Below are 24,026 nucleotides of genomic sequence, written 5' to 3' on the forward strand. Positions count from 1 at the left end.
ATATTTGTCGAATGAATGAGTCGACTTTTCCAAGAGATCACGAGATGCGTGTTCAGTTATGCAGAACGCTCACCTTGAGTTTTTCAAAGAATAACAATGAACCAGATGCCTTTCAAGCGCCTTTGCCCAGGCAAAGTTAGCATTCCGTTTTCAGTCTCCTAGTTGTTACGACTACAGCCCCTTTACCTCAAGCGATACCCGCTCTGTCCCTTGTCGTCGACACTCGATTAGTACTTGCCTCTTGAGCCCACCCACCACCGAGTTTCCTCTTCATTGGCCAGCGCGCCAAGGCCTTCGGGGTGTCACCGCGAGCCGCTACTGGCCCAGGTGGATGTCGCTCCACAGTGCACAGTTAACTCTATAGCCAACTCAGATTGTAGTTACGGGGGACGCTCGTTTCCATCGAAATCTGTGATTGGTGTGCTGCTCGCTAGGCGCGCCGCCTTCCAAGCGCGGATTGGTTAGAACTGCCGTCAGTCAGATGGAAAAACTTCCTCTCTCTTCTCCATCTGGCCCACTGCGGGCGACAATTCTCGAGAATTTCCATCAAGCGAGCGAGGAACTGTTCTAACTGCTTGTTCCAGAGATCAGACACTTCGGAGAAGGCAATTTTATTTACAGACCAAAGGAGCCCCTCCCCCGACCTCCGTTAGCTAATTAAAAAATTTCCAGGCACATAACCATCACTAGGTAAGAGCCTAGAGTGCGTTTCATTTATTTCTCTTAACCTTTTATAATACTATTTATAGGCCGGGTCGCACCCCACCACTCCCGGACCGCGGAATGGAGGGTTAACCGGGCAGGGTTCCCCAGAGAGGTAAGGGTACAGGTTTAGGTTCCCCAACTCCCTCAGTCCGAGACCCGCCGCCACTGTCTGCGTTTTCTGCGCCGCTTTCCTTTCCTTCTGAGGACAGCTAGTACCGGCAGGGCCCACCCGGGCTGCCCCGCAGGCAGCGGCTGTTTCCTGTCGATACCCCAAGCTCTGCCTTGAATGTGACCGCGGGCTGGAGGCGCCAGACCAGCAAGTGCGGTGCGCCGAGTCGGAGGGAAGAAGGGACCGCCGAAGGGCCTGTAGAAGAGAGGCACGCATTTCTCTTTCACGAGGTCCCGCGGCGCCCTACCCAACCCCGGGACGTCGCGGAGAGGGAGACGTAGGCTACACCCGGGGTCTGTTAGTGGAGAGGGTGGTTGGGAGGTGGAGACCCGGCGGCGGACGGCGCTTGGGAAACCCTGTCACCCCCAGTGCTGCGCGGGCGGGAGGGTGTGCCTCCTGCCGTGTGTCAAACTGGACACTCGTTTGTTACAGCCCGCGAGCCGAGCGAGCCTACGATTCTGAGCCGCGCAAGAGCGAGCTCTTCAGGGTCTCGGAATAGAGAAGGATGCAGACAGCGCCTTGGTTGGTGTAGAAGTGAAGACGTGGATTTTGCTTTGCCAGAAGCATTGTAACCTCAAGGCCTGTGGCTGGTGATGTCTTTTTAGCTACCGCTTTCCGTAGATTAGAGTTTTCACAGGAGGTGACGAAAGACGATACTCTGGTGGAAATAGCCTGGAAATTTGGAGTTTCTGAAGCTCCCTTAGCCTTTCCGAGCTTTAGACTAGAAATGTGCAACAAGGCCTTTTAGTCCTTTTCACCCTCCATCAGTGCGGTGGAAAGGAGGTTGTCTGGTGGTTTCAGAATAAGCGACTGAAGTGACAGGTTGTATTTGACCTGGAAAAAACAGCAACAATGGTTTCCTTGTATTCTAGGAAAAGAACAGATGCAACTCTAATAAAATGTCTTGGGAATAATTTTAAGAGTTTCTTGCAACCTTAAGTCACTCTTTATTGACCACTAACACAAGCACCTTCTTTAGCTGGAATCTTAGAGAAGAGGAAAGAAGAGGGGAGAGGTGCTGGTGATGTAGAATAGAATGTAAAGGAAAATTCTTCAATGGAGTCTAAAGGTACAGATTTGAAATAGTCTTTGAGTTGTATCCACATTACCTAAAATGTTTTAAGAGATGGAATAGAAGGAGTACTTTTCACTGCTCCCATATTCTTTTCTCTATTCACACATCTAAACAAGGTTCCCATCAAACCTAAGGGAAGTCATTCGGAGTTTTTGTTGTTTCTTTTTCCCTTGGGTAGACTAGTTGATTTTCTTTTCTCTCTTCCTAGCAGGGTAAGATAAAGAAGATATTAGAGCCCAAATTTTCTGAACTACATTTTGGAGCAGTCCATGCCATTTAATTTATTGTGATGCATTGGTTGTTTTTTTTTAAATTAATAAAGAAATATTTGGCTTAATATTCAAATTACCTTGTGTTTCCATTACAGAAGTTACAGATGTTAAGATAGCCTAAGTATCACTTTATGATGGACAGATATGACTCCTTAAAAGTATTTTTGCTGGACGGATAAGTCTAAGCAACCTTCAGTAGCACGAATTCTTAGAACTCCTGAATAATTTTGGCATGGATTTAAAATGACAACATAAACTGCCCTTTTGACCTGCTTTCAGCAGTCAAGAGCAGTTTAACCAAAGTCCCAAGGGCACTCTCCTGCCAGAGACAGTGAGTGCTTCTCTTCTCCAAAAATAAATGTGGAGATCTCTGAAGTGTTCAAACCACTGAGGGAAACCAATCCCACTTTATAATGGAAGTAAAATGAAGTGTAAAATTGGCGTAGCTATCTTATAGTTGTATGTGTGGCTTTTCTTCACACCACACCCCTCCACTTTTTTTTAAATCATATACTTCAGAAGTTTACTACAAAACGAAGTGTATTTTTTTCTTTTCTAATGCTTATCACCTGAGATTTCCTACACTTAGGATGTGGGTTTTCACCAGTGATCTTGTGTAGAATTTCTGTTTCTCACAACTTACTGTAATTCCATTAAATCCAGTGATGAGAATATCCTCCCCTCCTCCCCCCAGACAGAATTGTTAAACCAACTCTTTTCATTAGTCATTTCACTAGTCATAAGAGTCAGGACTTCAAAATATCAAGATTATCTAGTTAAAGTATTAAGGAAGAGGAACTTGAAGCAGGCCAGGCCACACAAATCAATATGAAACTGAAGAAAAAGGAAAGTATTTTCAATTTATTTATTGACAATATGTAGAATATACAGGGTTTTTTTGTGTGAGTTTTTAAAAAATTCATGTGATTAAAGTAAATTTGTGAGCCGTACTTAAAAAAAGAATTCAGAAAACAGTTCGGTCTAAGTGGAAGATTGTCCATATTTCCCCTTTTGGTATAATGATGATCAATACAGTTTAGGTTGTTTATCTAATAACATGTGTTTAGGTTGTTTATCTAATAACATTTGTTATGTAGCTAGGATTCCAATCAAGTTATTTATCTTTATTTTCTTGCTTAGCATAGTTTTTAAATTTTATTTTTGCTAGCAGAATATGGTGTATAGCATAACTTGTTCTTGTGCTTCTAGTCCATTTAACTTTAGCTGTGACATTTTTGTGTCTTCAATGATTTTCAAGAAAAATTTACTTCTGCCCTGAGAGCCTTTTGGATGACCTTGAGTTTGAAGATTGAATATAAATGTTAAAATGGTTTATAAAAATGAGCTAGCCTTGACTTTTGATTTAGAAATTGACATAAAGGATTCCTGAATAACTTTTTTAATTAGCAGAATGATAAATTCATGCCAATTTATAATTGCTGAACTAACAAAAGGATTTCTTTGTCCACTCTTTTCATTATAAAGAACACTGATTGCTTTTTTTTTCTTTTTCTTTTTTAAGGCTCTTGTATGTTGTTCACATCGTAAATTCTACTCACTTGCCTGCTAGTTGGTGCATAGACATTTATTTCCATGGGCATTTGGGGCCTACATTGGTTGATTCCTGCTTTGAAGAAATGTGCAGGTTTAATTCAAAGTTGTTATTTAGCTTGGGAACACAGGTCCTATTTAAATAGTTTCCTTGGTAATATGGGGAGATTAATATAATTTAGATTTTGTTTATGGAAAAGAAGATGGAAGCACTTCTTGTACAAAGTTCCTAGCTTGCATAATTGATGCTGACCTAGTTATGTGAACTAGCCACATATGGGCCTCATGGTTCATCTATGCCAATAGTAGGCCTTAAAGTAAATGTTTCTCTGTGACTACTTTGCTTACTTTCTGAGATGACTGTGCAGATAATAAATGAGGAAAGAGACCAGGTTGATGATTAATGTTAGTTTATGTGGGCTTAAAGAAATAGCCCAAATGGCACTTGGTTTCATTCCTTTATAGTGTTTCCAGTGGATATTTGTTTCCTGCTGAGAATGTAGGTCTGTTATTTATTTATTTATTTATTTATTTATTATATTTGAAGGATAGAGAAGGGGACAAGAATATCCTATACAAACTGCAGAAGAACTTTATTCAATATATATTGTTTATAATTTTAGAACTCTTGTTAAAGTAGGGGCATGACTACAAAATGGCTTCAAGCTGAATATGGCGTACATGCTTTCAGACTGAAGCCAAAAGAATACTATGTTAATTTCTGGTATACTCTGCAAGTATGATTGAGTTTTCTTATCAACACACTTAAAGTTTTTACATTTTCTACATGGCGTAAATATGGTGTAAAGCTGTTTTGTGAATTATCTCTATCAATAATTAGTACTTAGTTCTCTTACTTGCTAGATTACATTACAGTTGGACATTTCTCCACAAGTTGTCACCTTTATTTGACAGTTCTTATTGCTGAATAAAATATAACCTTCAATCAGAAGCTAAGGAATAAACACCTTTTTCTTTTTTTTTGCAATGTAATGTGTTACTTTTCTTAGGTACTTGATAACCAGAGATGCTGTCCCCACCACCTTTTACATTGTCACAAAAGAAGTGAGTTTGTTTTTTATGCCTATCAGCTAAAAGATACAAGAAGGAATGGCCTCCTGAATCTTTTATGATAACAATCATTGTCTGGGGCCATCTTTATTCTAAATACTATGAAGGCAGAGCTCACGTTTTTCACTGCTTAAATATCTACAGGGGTAGTTTGGAACCTTACCTTTTCCTATTACTACTTTACTCACTGAAAGGAGTAATGGCCCTTCTTATACATTGCTACACTGATTTCCAAAAATATATTTGAAAGTGATTATTTGAAATCTATAACACATTTTCTTACAGAATCACTCAAACTGGGCTTTTTTATGTTATGTATGTTTGTGCATTTTGAGGAGATCTGTTTTTTCAAGTTCACTTTTTTATTGTGAAATAATTCAAACATACAGTTGAGAATAATATAACATCTCTATACCCTCTACTAGCATTGCCAAATCTTAACCTCATGCTATGTTTTCAAATTGGTTTTTAATTCATAAAATAACAGAACAAGGTACAGAGATGAACTTCTGCTTAGAACCTAATTTGTATGGAAAACTGCCAGGAACAGTCCTTCTAGCAGCAAGGGCTACTCTTGCAGCGGTGTAGGAGTTCCCCCTGACCACACCCAGAGGAACTTCTAGGATTTAGCTTTGAGGCTGCGTCCAGACGTGGGGGTGCAGAATAATCATTTCAAAAAATGTGGTTCCTACTCTGGCGTAACCTCCTGCTGGAGATGGAGGCAGTGAGTGTGGGTAGGCTCCTAGGCTGAGTGAGAGAAGAATAACTGCTAATGCAAGCGCATCATCGATCAGTTGTTCATAAATCAGGGTTGCTCGTCACGAATGCAGTGCCACTCAATTCCTGAGATCACACACCTTCACCATGAGGGTCTACACAAAGGGAAACATCTGAACTGGCTTATCTTGTACTTCTGGGAGTGTTTGTGTGACAAGTTTACATATGTAAAGTGTAGTAAGTGGAGAAATCTTGAAACAAAACAAAGTATAGATCCTAGTGTGTCTTTGCTAAGATTGGGACACTCTTTGTGTCACAGGTGGGCACAGGCCACCTGGTTCTTGATGATCGCAGACAAAAAATGGAACCGAACACACAGAGTTTATAGCAGAAAGCGAGAAAAAGCAGATTTATTAAGCCACACAGAACATGAAAGCAGGCCAACTCTGAGTAGAGCGGAGCAGAGAAGAGCAGAGCAGAGCCTAACAGCAGCAGCAGCCACGAACTCAGGGGCTAGAGGGCTTTTTATTTCTTAGGGTGGGTCTCCCATGATTTCCTTGATTGGCTATTGTGTAGGGAGTGCCACCATGCTAATTTATTATAATGCTATTATAATGAAGCAGGGGTCAGGTAGCATCTTCTGCACAGGTGCATTCCTGATCCACTAGGATTCAGGGCTTTTCCAGATGTAGAAACTACCAGTCTTAGAACAGGGTCTCCGCCCTTTATCCATGTTCTTTATCTTAGCCCTGGGCACCTGGAGTTTCCTCCTTCCTGACTGTCTCCTGCTTCATTTGAGTATAGAACTGTCATAAACATTTTACTAACCAATTATTTTCTCTTATTTCTATCTCTTGTAAGAAACTGTTAGTAATATTTGCCCCTTTTCTTCAGAGCAATAGAGTTAATAAAGGGAAGAATATTTATTTATGCCTGTATTTTATATTCTTGCTACTCAAAGGGTAGCCTGCTAGACTAGGCAGGCATCACCAGCAAGCTGGTTAGAAATGCAGAATCTCAGGTCCCATGCAGGCAGAGTCAGAATTTGCATTTTAACAAGATCCCAAGGTGGTTGTAAATTAAAGCTTGACTCTATATGACATGAGTACATTGTCAAATTTTTATAGAGTTTAAACTCTGAATGGGGTGGTAAATAGTGGATCAATTTTGATGCATTATCCTTAGAAGCTGGCTGTTAGGTGCTGTATTCTTTAATGCCTTCAGTTATGGTAATCTTTAATAATATATGTTATATTCAAAATTACTGATGGAGTCTCTCTTTTTATCTCTTCCTCTCTTTTCAGTAGCATCATTTTTTTGGAAGACGTTCCATTATTTTTCCATTCACCTTTCCCTGACTACTGAGCCTTTTGGAGTTGAGTTATGTCAACAGCTGCCTTAATTACTTTGGCTAGAAGTGGTGGGAACCAGGTCAGGAGAGCGCTGCTAAGCTCCCGCCTGCTACAGGATAACAGTCGGGTGACAACCACACGCCACAGCTCCACTTCAGAGCCCAGGTGTTCTCGGTTCGACCCAGATGGCAGTGGGCGCCCAGCCACCTGGGATAATTTTGGGATCTGGGATAACCGCATTGATGAGCCAATTCTCCTGCCGCCCAGCATCAAGTATGGCAAGCCAATACCCAAAATCAGCTTGGAAAACGTGGGCTGCGCCTCACAGATTGGCAAACGGAAAGAGAATGAAGACAGATTTGACTTTGCTCAGCTGACCGATGAGGTCCAGTATTTCGCGGTGTACGACGGCCATGGTGGACCTGCCGCTGCTGATTTCTGTCACACACACATGGAGGAATGTATCATGTACGTGCGGTGACCTTCACTCTTGACTTGGCAGTTGGTCTTATGGTTTATGTTTAAACTTTCACTTTTTGGCTGAGATATTCAGTCTTAATGTAGTCATTTGAATGGTTTTATAACTGTGTTATGAACAAGCAGTAGCGTATGCATGTCTTTTATTAGTGATGATTATTACCATTTCAAAAACGCATGTTTTCAACAACTCCCTTGGTGAGAGCATTGATGGTGTTAAATACCAAAAATTCAACCAAGCACATTTTAAATATCTAATTGGCTTTATTGAACAATTCCTAAATCTCGCTTCCCATACAGCAAATAGAAAAGAGCTCCGGGGAGCTCAACAAAATGGAAGGCTTTTGTAGGCAGAGGGGGAAGGAATAAGGAAAGAGTAGACTGCTTCTTCTCAGGAATGGAAAGGGACTATGCGGTAGGGCACCTCACTGTTACTAACCAGAAAATTCCGGACTGATCAGTTAGGATTACTGTTGCTGGCAAAGGTTGGAACTGCAATTAGGTAAGGTACTAAGCCTTGGTCTGGTGATGTGGGCAGAGCACAAGTAACTCAAAAGAGAGTTGAGTCTATTGTTTCATTTTAACAACCAGAATCCACGGTACTTGGTGATCATTCAGGGGTATCCAACCCGTGGCCGATGGGCCACATGCAGCCCAGGGTGGCTATGAATGCGGCCCAACACCAAATTGTAAATTTACTTAAGACATTATGAGATTATTTTTGTTTTCATTAGTGTTTGTGTATTTAATATGTGGCCCAAGACAGTTCTTCTTCCAGTGTGTCCCAGTGACGCCAAAAGGTTGGACACCCCCGGGGGATCTCATGTACTATGAGAATCTATGAAAAGCGTTTACTCCTTACTCAGTGCATGGCTCCTAATGCATCAATACATGGTAACTATATTCTCAAATGGCATGGATAGCTTTGAATACTTGTTGATAATAACTTTAGATAACTGGCATTAATATGGGGAAAATGCATGTAAAATGGGTGTTTTGGAGTTCTTTACATAGTTTAATGGAATTATTACAATGTATATTTTGAGGATCACGCTACTGCTAGCATTAAGAGAGGGGGAGAATATGTGACAGAGTTATAGTCATGACTATTTCTTGCTTTCCTTGTGTAGTTGTTCATACCGTTCATTAGTCAATTTAAGCACATTTGCCTTGTTCTGCAGAAGAACTCAATGGCTTCATTTAGTACAAAGGAACTCTTGACCTTTCAGAGTTCCAGCAGTGAGGATTAATCTTTTAAGTATGGGAACATGGACTTTTATTGTAGTGTCCTTAGTGGCTTATCAATATGCCTCTCACTTAGTAGATACTTAATGAGTACCTGAAGGCAAGCTGTGGAAGGCCCATTGTATGGAGGGACTGCTCACTAGAATGGCACGGAGGAGAGGAGATGAGAGGAAGAGGAGACACCTATTATTGTAAAATGATTTTTTGGGGCTCTTTTTCTCTCCTCACAAAGGGATTTGCTTCCTAAGGAGAAGAACCTGGAAACTGTGTTGACCTTGGCTTTTTTAGAAATAGATAAAGCCTTTGCAAGACATGCCCACCTGTCTGCTGATGGTAAGTGAAACAACCACATTCGTTAGGATCCGGGGGAATGTGTGGATAAAATGGAAACAAGTTAAGCCCTTTAGGGGTGGAAATTTTAATGTAAGTTTATTTGTAAGAATGTTTATGTGGAAAATGATTTTATATAAAGAACCACTTTAAATGCTGTTTGGAATCCAAACTAATGTTAGCACCTTACTTTTAAGTGAAATATATTGGAGAATTTCTCAGAAATTGAAGCTCCAAAATGGTTATGATATTGAATTTCAATTTTAAATGATTAAAAAATTTTAAAATCTTCTTGATTACACATTTTATGGACAAGATATCCATTCTATGAGAGTGTTTATTATTTTTGGTTTTTTAGAGGAATCTGATGAGCAAATACTGAAATATGCTACCTCATTTAGCCGGGACAATAATTGGGCAGGCAAGGAGAAAATTACTAATTGGTCCTAGACTGGAAAGAACAATGACTAATATATACTACTTTGTATAAGTAGAATGAAGATTTTTTTTTCTCGTACTTCTTAAAAAAGCTTGATCTTGCAGCTTTCCTGTTGTAACTAGTGATATTTTTGTTTTTATTTGTTAAACACAAGGTGAGGTTAAAATTTTGTGTACTGTTTGTCCTTAAATTTTAAAAGTAAAATGTTTCCAATTTTGACTAAATTTATCAAACTATTTCAAGAAAATGTAGTTAATGTTTTCTAGTTAGCTGCCCCCCATGACTTTTGCTTATAAAGTTAATCTTGAAAACTTCTGCAACAACCATATAAATGTAGGTGTACAGAATGAATATGAAGCATGCAATAATATTAATCTATGTTTGATTCATCCTCTTGTTTACAGGAGGTCAAAGTGCACCACAGAAATGTCATTTTCACAGCTTTCAGTTGGAGTGCCTGGGGATGGAAATTCTCCCCAATTCCCAAATAAAGGAACTGAAACTCAACGAAATGTAAAGGGTAGTTGCTAGGGTTTTCCTGGCACCCTCTGTGGCCTCTCTCAAGGGGATAGTTAATGATGAGGGTTAGAGAAGATGGCTCTAGGATGACTCAGTAAAAGGTTTTCCTACTATTTTTTGAGAAACTTCCATTATCATATGCCTCCGAAAAGCATTGGAGTCCATTTCTTTGTTCAGGGATTCATTTTCTTGTTTGTACATCATTCAGGCCCATTTTCCCCTTCTTTCCTTTGGACTTTTCCTTCTCCAGCTTGACCCTTCACCTTATGAAAACTAGGAGCTGAGAGAGGATAAATTTTAGACATAAGATTTATGTCTTGTCCTTAATGGGTAAAATATTTAAAGAAGAAGAGGTCATTAAAACATTTTCTGATCATTTTATTTTTATACTCTGAATATTGGTATCCATATTGGTATTCGTATTTCTTCCATAACCAGGTTGGTTGTATCTCATATCGCGATGTTTATCAGCTGTAGTGCAGGTGGTGTGTCCTAGCTGTTCTGTAAACAGGCAGAACATACTGGGCAAGATTTTCAGAAGAGATGTTAAAGTTCATCTGGAAATGTGGCCAGCAATCCCAAACAGAAACCCTTCATGGATGCAGTCGTCCCTTTCTTAAAGGATCTAATCAACAAAGATACTTAAAACAATGATAGATTCAGTGTTAACTAGAGGACCCCTGTCAGTTATTCAATAATAAATTATAACCAAAGGAAATTTTGAGCTTAGGGAGAGGATTTACTTAACTTTCTAATCTTAAAAATACTTACTAAAGATACCGTTTTCACTAAACAGAGATTGTTCCAAGAAATTAATTATAAAAATGTAATCCATTTCTAATAATGAAATGAAAATATATTCACCTAATTTTGTTCATCTGTCACATGCTTTGAGTTAATGATCAGAACTTTCATAAGATTCTAAAATTTATTTTTCATTTAATGGGCATTTGTTTGCAAGTATGATGATGGAGCAAGACAGAATGATGCTGAGTGGATTCAAAAATAAGGTCTAGATGACATTGTTGTTCTTAAATCTTATTTTATATTCTTATAGATCAATTAGTCTATGTGATTTTTAATAAGTATTTATGTGAACAACTTTAAAATTCTTCATAAGCTGGTAAAGCTTTAAAAAATGGCAAAACTTGCCTTTAGACATTTGAGGCCTTATTTTATCAAATATATTAAAGCCTAAAGATAGAATACTTTACGCTGTTTAGCTTTTCAAGTTGTGACTTAAAAAATAAAACTTGAAATACAATAAAGATTAAATTTAAAAGAATGAGATGATTTCAGATTTCAAAGTTATTTAATTGAAATTTTTTATTTTTATGTTTTAGTTTTCTGTAACAACTAAAGCAGTGTCAATATTATAAGAGTGGATAATATTCTATTTTGGCACAGACAGTAGTAAGTACCAGTCTTAGTTAAATAAAATTGTGAAGTAATTGCAGTTTGCTCTCTCCAGGTTCTTTCACCTTTTCTTTTAGCACCAGCCCCCTTTTTCTCCTAGAACACCTCCTGGGAGTAGCTTGCAGGTAGGGACCATGCTTATTCAGTTTCGAATCCATTGTTCAGCATCCTGCATAGAATCCAGTGCCTACTCGTCCTCACCAAAGTTATTATAGTTTATTCCTTGATTATACTATAGCCTATTTAACAAAATTATGGGTATAATGCATATGTTTCAATGAGTTATCACTCATGAGTGGATTTGAATTTTAAGTGGTAGAAACCCCCAAAAAAGATTGGTTAAACCATGTGAATGAACCAATAATAGCAGGACTTCAGGAATTGCACTTAAGAGAAAGTGAAAAGAAAACATTTTCATCTTTTCAAGGCTTTAGTCTGAAACTGTCACATCTGCATAAAGCACTTCAAATAACAGTATTAGCATTTAAGATATTTACTGTTTCCCTTTAAACTGGGGGTAGTTAGCGGAGAATAAAATCAGAATGCCATTTACCAAGAAAGGGCAAGAATTTTGCCCCTAAGAAATTGCTCAATATTTTTATTGATTTATTGATGAATTTTGAATTTGTCCTTAAGTAGCTAATTTCATCAACTTTGAAATTTTTATATTCAATATATACCAGTCATGTATGTTTTTACAATTAAACAGCCAATAGATTCAAACTACCGTATCTATTAGTCTGTTGCATATGAACAAACTGTTATGTAAACCAGATAGTAGAAAATTTAGATTATAATCCTATGTATTCTATAAACTCTTCAAAGTGTTTCTAGATAGCTTAAGGTTTGAAAGCAACAACACTTCTCAAGAGACAAAAGGATAAATGAGGGAAGACTTGCTCTGATGTTCAGAGTTGGAGATGGTGGCAGCATCGTGAGTCTCACCGGACACTGGTGTGTTCATCATACTGTGTGATCTTTTTATGGGTGAACTAAACTATAAAATAACCAGTGGTAGAAAATGTTTTTGAGTACCCTTCTTGTGCTGGGGGGAGCCAAAACAAAAAAAAAATAGAGATTGCTTTGAAGAGATATTCTTGTTTTGCCGCTACTGCCCTCAGTTCTTTACTTTGATCTTGGTGTTTGTGAGTCATACATGCCTGGAACACCCATTTTTTAAAAATACTGCACCTGCATTGTTTTATATGTATTCCTGTTCACACAGTTGAATAATTATCAGGGGGATGTGGGCGTTACACCTTGAAAAGTACAGCTTTACTCTTTCGTTGCCAGTCAAAACCTTGATCATTTTTGTTTTGATATGTCGACCTGCAACACCGGGGGAAAGAGAGAGCTGCAGAAACACCCACTTTATGAATTATATAAAATTATAAACATGCCTGAGAGCTCAAGAGCCTTACTAGCTTTTATTTAAACAGTAATTCTACTGAAAAGATGACTTCTACATAGTAAATCTTGGCAATGAGCTCCGTAACAAGTGATACTTCTTATTTCTGGTGTAGGAGGTGCTTTGATTCCTCCTGGGTATATATTTCAATCTCAGTAATTTGATGGTATGTTGTAGTTCACATCCTCTCTATCTATGGACTGCTCAGATTTGACAAATATTTAGTGATGTACCTGAGGTTTTCCTTTTTGGTATTGGGACAATTCTGGTATCACTACCAAATGAATATACAGTGCAATTTTTTCAGCTCAACAAAGGTACTAATTTACTCTTCAGGACTGCGGGTGTGTTCTATGAGAGTGTATGGAAGTATGCAGAAGTGTGTCTGTGTACTCAGGTCTTTTGGTACACCTGCATTTGTACTGGGTTGGCCAAAAAGTTTGTTTGTTTTTTTCTATAAGATAAAAAACACATTTTTCATTTTCACTAATAGCTTTATTGATTTGGAGATTTTGAGTCTGTCAGCTACCCACCGCGTGGTATAACATTGATTATTATCAATTAATGTCTCAATTTGGTCACTGTCAACTTCAGCTTCTCTAACCCAACCTCAGAGCATCGTCGAGAGAGGAATCTCAAGCATGAAACCTCAAACCACCTTTGACAGGTTCAATCAGTCACAACACCTTCTCCATACACTGCACAAATCTTTTTTTGCATTTCAGTTGCATTTTTACCTTTCCTGAAATGATAGAGCATAATATGCCAAAAATATTGCTTATTTTTTTTATCTTCAATACTAAAATGGCTACACAAAAATTCACCAATTTTGGTAAGTTCTTTTTTGAATGCACACTGATATGCCAGCTGTCCCAATACAACCTAACAAAATCGTTTTGAATGAAGTTAAAGACAACTAAGTGCTCCTAGAGCCATCTTATGGAAAAAAGCAAACTTCTTGCCAACCCAATATATGGTTTTTCCTATCTTGGGACACAAAACTAAGATGTGTTACTCTGTGATGAGAAAATAGACTCAACTACAAAATACCATCGGTTTAGGAAAAACTGAGTTTTGCAATCTTTGATTTGGCATCTCCTGGAATACCATGTAATTTGCAAGTGAAATTCTCACCAAAATAAAAACATTCCCCTTATTTCCCAGCTCTTTCTCTGCCCTCCCCTGTGTTGCAGGTTTGCAATGTTTGAGCCCAATTCCTGGGTGAACTTCCTATCTGCCTCTGCGCGTCTACCTGTGGCAGAGAACTGGGCCTGGTCAGCAGCTCTAGACCTGGGGCCCGCGGACACTCCATGCTGGGCTTCAGTGGAAAGAGAGGTCTGCTTAATTTTGTCCCAGGGGAAGGAATCCAGCGGTTCCTAGCCTGGACTACGGGAAGGTTCCCACATCCTCTTTGTCCCATTAGTTGAGATGACTTGCAGTAGAAATGTCCTGTGAGTGTTAAGAACCTCCTGAAAGATGTCTTAGTTTTATAGTTTTGTTGTTAGGGCAATAATTCTCTTGTTGAGAATAATTTACTTCTATGATAAATGTTAAATGAATATAACATTGATTTAGTATTTCCATTCTTAGATGCTAAGCAAACCAGACTCAACAGTTAGTTCTGAAAACTTTCCCTTAAATTCTGGGATTTTGGAACTGTGACGTTGGGTTGGTAAAGATGTAAACTCTTTCAAGTTGCTGGGGGGCAGAGCCCTGAATTATAATCCTGAACAGCTAAACTTGAAATTGCCATTTAAGAAATTGTACCTCTCTTGATGTAGCCAATTAAAGAGCACTTTTTAAAAAGCTGCTCCTTTGTTTAAACAAAGGAGAGGAAACTAATCTCCTTGGACAGGTAGCATCTGAGTAAATAAAATCCCTGTGTTGTTCTCTTACCAGGATCTTCCCATCATTTGAAAATATCACAGTAGTTAAAATGTCAAGGTTCCTTTGTACAGTGTTTGGAAAACTCAAGTTACCACCTGTAACATAAACATCACTGAAACTTAGGCTAAAACGCTGATGTTGTAAAGTGACAAATACATTTTAGCATTGCCAAGGTATTATTGTTTTGGCACAACAGTTCCAAAATCAAGAGACAAATGGGAAGATAGTAGAATTATAAATGCTATTTCTCAAAAAGGTAAATTCAGCAGGTATATAAAAGATTAAGTATGGGTTATTCAGGTTTTTGCATTTTCATTTTCTGATTAAAGCAGGCTTTTTAATATACTGATTGTGGGGGGAAAGTATATATCTTTCCAAATTGTATTAATGGTGACATTTTTTCAATTGTCTTTTTAAAAAATTTCTTTGGCAAGATTGATGAGCCTCAATCAGTGAAATCAGTAGCACTTCATTTTTTCTAAATCTACCTTAGAAGTCAAAATAATCTTTGGATAATCACTTGACTATTTTCTTTAGATGCTCTAAAGAATGAACTGTGTTACAAAAGACTATATCTGCTTTAAATTAGTTACCTTTTCCAGTTCCTTCCAATCGCTTTACTTTTTTTAGCCCATAATTTCACAGCATTCTCTCTTTGGCAAGGTTCAATGCACCTCAAATTTTTTTAAACAAGAAGTAAAGAAATGAGGGCAGATGCTATTAGAAAAATGTGAAGGGAGGTGAAGAAATGCAGTTTGGATTAGATGGAGGCAACAGTGGTGACCTCAAGCCAAGTAACATTCATTTTTTTATTGGACAGAGAAAAGTAATGTTCTGGAAATGCCCTGGCTTCAGGGCATGGTCACAGGAGTAGCACTTGGCAGTACTGTCCTGCATTTGGACACAGATGGGTTGTATCAGATCTTTCTGGAGCTAGTAGTGTTGACTACACCAAGCTTGTGGGAAACAAGATGAATTTCATCCGCTCCCCCTGCCTCCCATTTTCTCCTAATAAACTGATGGCTGTAACTTTGTTTTGTGTCTGAGGACTACAAAGATAAATAGAAAAAAATGCGAGCCTTGAACCGTTTTAGGGTTTTTCTGGGTAAACATTTGTAAAATTGAAACAGTTGTAGAAAGAATATAAAATATAGCTATTGAAGAGCAAATTATGTGCCCTTGGCATATTTTGCTCAACCTATTAACTGATAATACTACCACAGGATAGGAGTAAGAAATGGAGGGGAAAACCTTCTGAGTCCATAGATTATGGAAAAGTCGGCTCACCTGAGTTGGGCTCAGTAGACCTAAGCCACCCTGATTTATTAGCCAATCTAATTAAAATGCAATACTGTTAATTTTGACACCTGATGTACAAACAAAGGTGTTGTAATAATTATTATAAGTTTATGTCAGTTCTTCTTGTTATAAACAGAGGACATTTGGGGACAGTGATGAATTTACCAAATTAGGAGAGCAACTTTTTCCGTTTGTGTGGAGCCTTGTCGTTGAAATCAAGTACTTCTTTCTCTGCATGCTTTTTCTTATATAGTTCATTTGAATTTTGTTTGTAGCTCTAGTTAAATCAAAATGATACATTTCAGCATTAGTTTAACATGCTTGTATTTTATTTTGTCATGAAAATCCCATATCCAATCATTTGAATGTCAATAACTTGTACTCTTTTCCATAATGTTTGCAGCAACCATTCTGACATCTGGGACAACTGCCACAGTAGCCTTGTTGAGAGATGGCATTGAACTGGTTGTAGCCAGTGTTGGGGATAGTCGGGCTATTTTGTGTAGAAAAGGAAAACCCATCAAGCTGACCATTGACCATACTCCAGAAAGAAAAGATGAAAAAGAAAGGTATTATCTCCAACACATGAAGATGTTCTTTTATACCTCCTTCATAGAAATGAAACCTTGCATTTTAAACTGATTTCATGATTAAGTTTAACTGTGCCTGGTTTTCTGGTCTTAACCTTTTTTTTTGAGCAGGATCAAGAAATGTGGTGGTTTTGTAGCTTGGAATAGTTTGGGACAGCCTCATGTGAATGGCAGACTTGCGATGACCAGGAGTCTTGGAGATTTGGATCTTAAAAACAGTGGTGTAATAGCAGAACCTGAAACAAAGAGGATTAAGGTAAGAAAGGACTTGTAAACACTTCATATACATGCAGGGAATGAATGCAGGTGTCTCCAGCTACAAGCTTTCTTGGAAGCCTTACGGGAAGCCAAAATGACTTTTGAAAGGGAATAATTAAGAAAAGGATAGACGATCTTTGCAGAGAAAATAAGATTCTTCCTCCAGGCCTACTGTATGATGATGATGTGTTTGGTTTGTTTCACCCGCTGTGGAGTTCTTCTGGTGGAATGGCTCTGCAGCCTGTCCTCTGCTGCACCTGATCATTTGTATCACCTCCACTTCAAGCTGACCCTGGCTTTTCTTTTCCACCAAGCTAAATAACTGCCTTACCTCTGTTTTTTTGGTGACATCATCCTTTGCGTGCTACTAATTAATGTCCACATTACCCTACACTTACCCCATCACGTGCCCAGTTGTGAGCCAACACTTCCCTCTCTGCAACTCCGTCCTACTCTAATGCCTGGCACAATGTAGGCTTCCAATAATGGTAGCAAACATTTGTTAATTAACAGTGATTTCATGTCTTATAGATAGTCCACTCATATTCATTTTAACTAACAAATAACATATAGGGTTTACCAGGTGCCAAGCTGTGTTCTAAATAGCTATTACTGCCCCATTTTACAGAGAAAACAAATCTAGAGCTTCTAGAGCTCAACTCCCCTACGTTTGCCCAGCTGAAAAAGAGAGGCAGGCTTCAGACCCAGCAGGCCAGGCTCCAGAGACAGTGCTTTCAACTATTACATCTTGCAGCTTCTGGTATTCGGGCTTCTGGCTGTTTTAGGTTTGTCCTTGATGGTTGATGCTAAACGTTGCTACTTTTGCTGTAAATATGGGACTTCCATTTTCACTCTGTGTGCCTATAAGCCATGGACACCGATGACCACTCAACAAACATAAAATCTTTGAATTGTGAAGATTATTCTCGGCAGAGTGTAGTTATAATCCTATGAATTTGGTTCTGATTGCAGCTACATCATGCTGACGACAGCTTCCTGGTCCTCACCACAGATGGAATTAACTTCATGGTGAATAGCCAAGAGATTTGTGACTTTGTCAATCAGTGCCATGCTCCCAGTGAAGCGGCTCATGCAGTGACTGAACAGGTGACACAACAGAGCTTCTGCTAGCCAAGTCCCAAGGGAGGGAGGAGAGAAGGACAAACCTAGGTGCAGGTTTTGGTAAAGCCTGGAGGGGCCACCACAAGCTTGATTTCTTTCAAATCTTGTGTTTCAGCTCCAGCATTACAATGAATTTTACACTTGACTCCATATTTCCAATTTAAAACATTTTTACAATTCTCCCAAGTAGTTAAGTAAAATTGATATGCCAAGAAAATGTGCAATATTTATGTTTTGGCTTTTACACATCTTGAGATAATAGTAACAGCCACAGTAAATTATAATAGTGAATAATTAACATCACTCACTATGTGTCAGATACTCTTATCTTGATATACTTGACTCATGTAATCAGCACAATAACCTTTGAGGCTGGAGCTAGTATTTTCCCTTTTTCATGGATGAGGAAAACTGAGGCACAGAGGCTGAGACATTAAGTACCTTATTCAAGGTCATAAAACAAGCTGACGAATATTTATTGCCTGTTGGGCTTCAAAATGATAGCCAATTTCCCAAGTCTAATCAATTGACTGGTAGACTGCTCCATGTAATCACCCACTATAGGAACACTATAGCACGTCAACTTCTGGTTTCTGAGGATGGATGTGTGAAAAAACAAATACAAAAAGGTATTTGGGTGTGTTGTATGCCACTGTCTCAGTCAGAGCTAAAATTTGGAAGCTGGATAATACCCAGTGGGGGACATGTAAAATTTCTATCTTTAATACTCTATTTGGATAGATAGCTTTTTTTTAATCGATATTTATAGAGAGAGAAAGAGGGAAAAAACAACTGATTTGTTGTTCCACCCATTTATGCATTCATTGGCTGATTCCTATGTGTGCCCTGACTGTTGATGAACCCACAGCCTTGGCATGTTGGGGGTGACCCTCCGACCAACTGAGCGGCTCAGCCAGGGCAGAGAGATGGCTTTTTAAGTTAGAGCCATCACTGATCGTGGGAGGCACAGGTTAATTTAACAGCTGTTTTTGCATTTCCTGATTTTTATGTTTTTGATTCTGGAGCCAAATTAGGCCCAAACATTTTTTTAGAGTTTAAAGTGAAAAAGTTGATTAGTGAAGCAGTAGGACAGAGAGAAGGCTACTTCACAGGCAGAGCAGCACGATCCCAACTTTTAAGTACTGATATTTGTAATGAAGACATACGACATTGCTTAAAAGCATCACTTGCTTGAAAATTAATGGGTTAGCATGAATTACTCAGTTACTATATGTGTGCTCATGAGAGTAAGGAAATGAGCCCAGCTCCACCGATGATCACTTCTTCCCTAATTTCAACTACTATTTTGTGATAATGTGTTCTAAGTCACAGGGGCAATGATATTTATAATGACTACATATATTTCTGTACCATAATTCATTTAGCAGTTTCCTTAAGCAGCAAATTTAGTTTATATTCACTTTCCCCTATTATAGGGGAACACTAGAATAAACACGCCTGTATCTGTTTGTGACTACCAATTTTCTTCAGGTATTGTTTCCTTAAAGAGTTACAAGTAAAATTGCTAGGTAAAAGAATACACAGTATTCTAAAACTTTTAATGTTTGCCAAACTGCCCTCCAGAGATATTATTCCAATTTACATTTTACTAGCATGTTTTATAACTTGTATTTCTTGTCCATGTACAGTTTGTTTTTCCATTATCTTACAGGCAGTTTTGTCTTTTTTTGGTTATTGTAAGAGCTTGCTATATCTATCTATCTATCTATCTATCTATCTATCTATCTATCTATCTATCTAGTATATTAGTACTTTGATATTGTAATTTTTTTGTCTTTCAACTTATTTGTAAAACTTTTTTATTTTTTGAAGCTTTTTCATCAGATATTTTAATTGACCTTCACAGTTTCAGCTCGAGGCTGTGAGGTCTTTTGAAATACATTTGCTGTCAAATATAATCCCAAGTACTACAATGCTATCTCATTTGTGTTTGAATTAGTTCCCGAAATTGACTTATAGTTCTACTGTAGGAAATTTAGTTTAGTTCCCTTTTCCATTTTGTAGGGAGTATAATGAACTCTCTTATATTTATATCTTTATACACATCCACTTCCTTAGGTTATTATTTCTGTAGACTAAATTTCTAGGAGCAGAATTGCTAGGTAAGGACTAACACCTTGTGAATCTTTACCTTGTATTAGTTCCTATGCTAAATGCTTTACAGGTATTTTCTTCTTCAGGAGATGCATGTCTTATACCTTAGTCTATTGGTGTTTCTATTGCCAAAGTTGCTGCAGTGGAATATAGTTAATATGGTTGTTTTGGGTCATCTGCAATTGAATAAACTGGGCATTGATATGTGGTGAGAGAATCACAAACCACTGTGACATAATTGAGTTAGTAACTGTGTTAAATCAGTTTGACTTTCCAGAAGAAGGATGGTTTCTCTTTGTACAGACTCTGATTTCCAGTGTTTTTCTCTTCCTTCCTGCCAAACCTTGCAGGCAATACAGTATGGTGCTGAAGATAACAGTACTATAATAGTAGTGCCTTTTGGTGCTTGGGGAAAATACAAGAATTTCGAAATCAACTTCTCCTTCAGCAGAAGCTTTGCTTCCAGTGGACGATGGGCCTGATTGTTCGCTGGGACTTTTGAGTTTCTGTGCAACAGTTTTTCACTGAGAGTGTCAAGAAACTGATTAGATCGAAAGGTTAACCATACCAGAGTGACTCTGTGACTCACTAGATCAGCACCCAACCAATGTGAACTCAGTAACCATATATGTAGCAGTTTTTCAGAAATACCCATCATATTTATGTTCACCTGTACATACTCAGTAGAAATATGTGTGTAATTACAGCTATTGTGAGTCTACTTTGACTGAGTGTGTGAAAAGTGGTTTTGATATACTTGCTGAGTGTTCTAATTTTAAAAACTCTTAGGCAGCTATCAGTTTCTTTTGATCACTTTTGTTTATCCATGTGAACAGGTTCTTCAAGTTTTTTAAAAGTAGTAGTTTGACAGCTACTCAATGTGTTATCAGCAAGTGTTTTAATTTTTAATAACTATACCAAGGAGTAATTGCAAAAACTGAGTTCACTGTTACTGTGTTTTATATCCTGGACCACTCAACTGATAAATGTAATGATGCAAAAGAAATTAATTCAGATAATCTGACACTCCTAAATTATATACATATTTATAAATGGTATAACTTGTATATTTCAACTGTGTGAGCAGGTTCCCTCTTCCCTCCAATTCATTCCTATTGTGTAGCTAAGAATACTATAGAGACATGGCTATTTCTTCATATCAAAAGAATGCACAGGCTGAGAGTCCTTTTGGTCAAAGGTATACAAAGTTAAATACCAGTGGTATCAAGTATCTTGTATAAAGTTTGATTCGTTGTCTCTAACTCTTGTACATAGTATGTTTACATCACTTTTTGTATAGAATAAGCAAGTTGGATAATTTGTCAGTAATAATACCATATTGAGGGATACTGTTTGAAGTTTATGTTTCCTTTTTGCCTATTTCTAAGACTCACAAAAAAGGATAAACCTAAAACATGAAAACATTCATATTTCAGCTTGCTATGTAATTAAGGAGTATAAAACTATACTTATATTTGCATATAAGTTTGCTGTAAAAATGTGAATCTCTTACAGTGTGTTTGGAATTATATCTGCAGTTTAGTTTTGCAGACATGGTAAATTTGTTATATGTTTGAGTGTATGTACATATGTATATTGTGGAGTAACATAAAATTTTAAGGGAACAATCCTGCATAGCTCCTTCATTAGTTAGCTTTAAATTAATTATATGTTTATACCTAAGGACTCTTGACAAACTGGGTGCAGTTTGATAGTGGAGGACCAGTGGTTATCAGCAGATGAAGAAACATTAAGAATGGCTGTAGGAGATATTTTATAGTGGGTAAGTTACGTGGAAAACCCAGGAACAGAACAAGCATGTTGAAGCTATACTGTTACATGATAATTTGCATATAAAAGAGGATGTGAGAAAAATACTGTATGTACAGAATGACATGGAGTTTTGTTGTAGGGGAAAAGCCAAAATGATAAATTTGGTATACTATATATCTTCAGTTCTCAGCTTTCGGGGTTGACATTTTTCTTTTTGTTTTATCTGAAGGCTTATTAGAAGGAAGAAGGCCCAAGATATATGTTCACATTTTCTCATCTTTTTGAGAATAGAAGAGAAGAAATCTTGAGCTTTCCAGCTTATATTAATCAGGAATTGTCCTTTGGGAAAAAAAGAAACAGTAAAGAAATATTTCAATTTTGTTTTTTAAGAAAGTTTGATGAAACACAGAAAAATATTACAGGAGAGAATATAGTCTCCTCTCTGTTGTCTGAGAAGTGAGCACCCAAAGGTAGATAAGAAAGCTGGAAAACTTCCTTCCTCTTTCTGAGTCAGGTTCTGGAACATAAATATGGAAACTGCATTTGGAACTATGGTGACTTTTCAAACTAACAAGCAAACAAATACTCTAAAGCACAAATGATATTTAAAGGTGTAAGTTTCATTTTTGTTTTGAATTCTTCACATTGCTATTCCTCTCTCACTTTAAAAACTAAAGGTGGCAGTGATGTTATCAAGGTCAAAGGTCTAAGAGTCACTGATGCATTAGGTGGATTGCCAGGTTTGATAAAAGGGAATTTGTAGGGTGTGTAGGTGTTGATCAGGCTTTGCTCTGCTTCACCTCAAAAGCTTGTAAAACCCAAAACCAGTTAACTTTGACTGAGGCATAAAGCATACTTGTGTTTGTTTTTTCAAGCCATGGTGTCAAAGAATAATTTGCAAATTGCTATAATCCATAAAGATAAGCATACATCTATTAGGCTTCTAAGTCTACTATTGGGAATTGTACAAATGGTAGTGAATAAAAGGGCTTCTATAGTTTTTTTTTAGTTTTAACTAAATTTGCCATGTGGCCATTACAGTGTAGATTTAGGTATGGTGTAAATTATACTAATGTCATTCTGTTTAAATCAATTGTATTTTAAGTTTTCCTTTCATTTATATGTAGCATATAAATCACCTTTCTAAAATGTGTTGCCAGACTTTATTTGTCAACCTTTATTTGGCAAATGATTGACATTTGTGATTTTTCCCAAGTTAAGTACCTTATATGTTCAGAAGTAAATGCTGTCCCGCGTTCCACCCGTTGTTCATTTGTTACAGATCTTTGTGTTTAAGTGCTTCAAAGTCTGCATTTTTTTCCTGAAAAAATATAGTTTTGGAGGGATCAGTTTTGAATCTCTGTGCTCTATGATAGGAACTTTTCTTGAGTTCCAGCCTTTTAAAAAATTACTTACTTTGAAGAATTACTAGGACATAATCTAAATAGAAATTATTTTTTCAAAGTAGAATTTGACATTTTTTTTTAAAAGAATCTTGGCAGAGAATGTGTAAACCTATGCTAATTCTTAAATATCAGACAGGACATTTAGTTCCTTCTCTACAAATGGACAAAAATTTAATTTCATGGTCACATGACAGTAAGAAAATGCTTCTAAGCAGGGTGGTGGGAAGGAATGGTTAAAGTTTAGCATTAAGTAGTTCAACAGGTATTTTCCTTTAGGACCTCAATTGTTCACATACCCATGTCTGAAAATTGACATACATTTTTGGTTGGGTTACATTTTATCGTATGATTAGATTCACTTCTGTGGATGATTGTAGCAGAAATAAAACACCAAAGTGTGATTACCGGCCTGTTGCATTTGGCATCTGGAATGGGAACACTAGACTCTGGCAGCCCCAACCGGTTGTGCGGTGGTTGAAGCGGCACGCTGATGGTCACGTCGAGCCTTCTCGGCAGTGAAATCATGGAGTTCCTCTACCTCCAAGAATGACTCACCTGCCATTGGCTTCCGGTACATCATATAGCAGCTTGGTCTATCCAAAATCAGTTTACTCTCTGCTGAAGTGTTCCGGTACACATTTGTTTTATAATTTACCGAAGTGCTATTTGGGTATATAGCACTTTCTATAGTGAGTTGATGATGTAAGTGCTGCTTCTGAGTGTTGTTTTAAATGTTCGTATTGAATAACTGAAGAGACTAAAATCACATATTTCAGTGTACAAACAGCATTTTAATAAAGTATGTGCATTAACCACTTTAAAATTGAACT

The 24,026-nt window shown here is 37.7% G+C and overlaps 1 protein-coding gene across 6 annotated transcripts; it reads left to right on the forward strand.

The window, feature by feature from the left end:
- Positions 1-489: 489 nt before the first annotated feature.
- Positions 490-24,019, forward strand: PPM1K (protein phosphatase, Mg2+/Mn2+ dependent 1K). 6 transcript variants are annotated; one of them, XR_008530689.1, is made up of 8 exons: positions 490-690; positions 6,865-7,380; positions 8,867-8,967; positions 16,336-16,501; positions 16,634-16,778; positions 17,753-17,887; positions 20,368-22,403; positions 23,550-24,019. XR_008530689.1 is itself a non-coding variant. In XM_054591752.1 (8 exons), exons 3-8 carry the CDS (start codon positions 6,944-6,946, stop codon positions 20,497-20,499), a joined length of 1,116 nt encoding a protein of 371 aa, XP_054447727.1. In that variant the 5' UTR covers positions 490-690; positions 4,783-4,837; positions 6,865-6,943; the 3' UTR covers positions 20,500-24,019. The 6 variants fall into 6 exon arrangements, 5 of the variants coding, with proteins under 5 accessions (XP_054447727.1, XP_054447728.1, XP_054447725.1 ...); XM_054591752.1 differs by adding an exon at positions 4,783-4,837 and having other exon boundaries at positions 20,368-24,019; XM_054591753.1 differs by having other exon boundaries at positions 490-703; positions 20,368-24,019.
- The last annotated feature ends 7 nt before the right edge of the window (positions 24,020-24,026 follow it).

This window comes from Pteronotus mesoamericanus, unplaced genomic scaffold (genome assembly GCF_021234165.1).
Source record: "Pteronotus mesoamericanus isolate MK-2021 breed Mesoamerican mustached bat unplaced genomic scaffold, CSHL_Meso_final scaffold_232, whole genome shotgun sequence".
Lineage (NCBI taxonomy): Eukaryota > Metazoa > Chordata > Mammalia > Chiroptera > Mormoopidae > Pteronotus > Pteronotus mesoamericanus.

Bases quoted from the DNA above. Each gene is read 5' to 3' on its own strand.
- PPM1K (XM_054591753.1), top strand. From the start codon at position 6,944: ATGTCAACAGCTGCCTTAATTACTTTGGCTAGAAGTGGTGGGAACCAG. The intron at 7,381-8,866 runs GTACGTGCGGTG...CTCCTCACAAAG, and splicing joins CACATGGAGGAATGTATCAT to GGATTTGCTTCCTAAGGAGA. The intron at 8,968-16,335 runs GTAAGTGAAACA...TAATGTTTGCAG, and splicing joins TGCCCACCTGTCTGCTGATG to CAACCATTCTGACATCTGGG.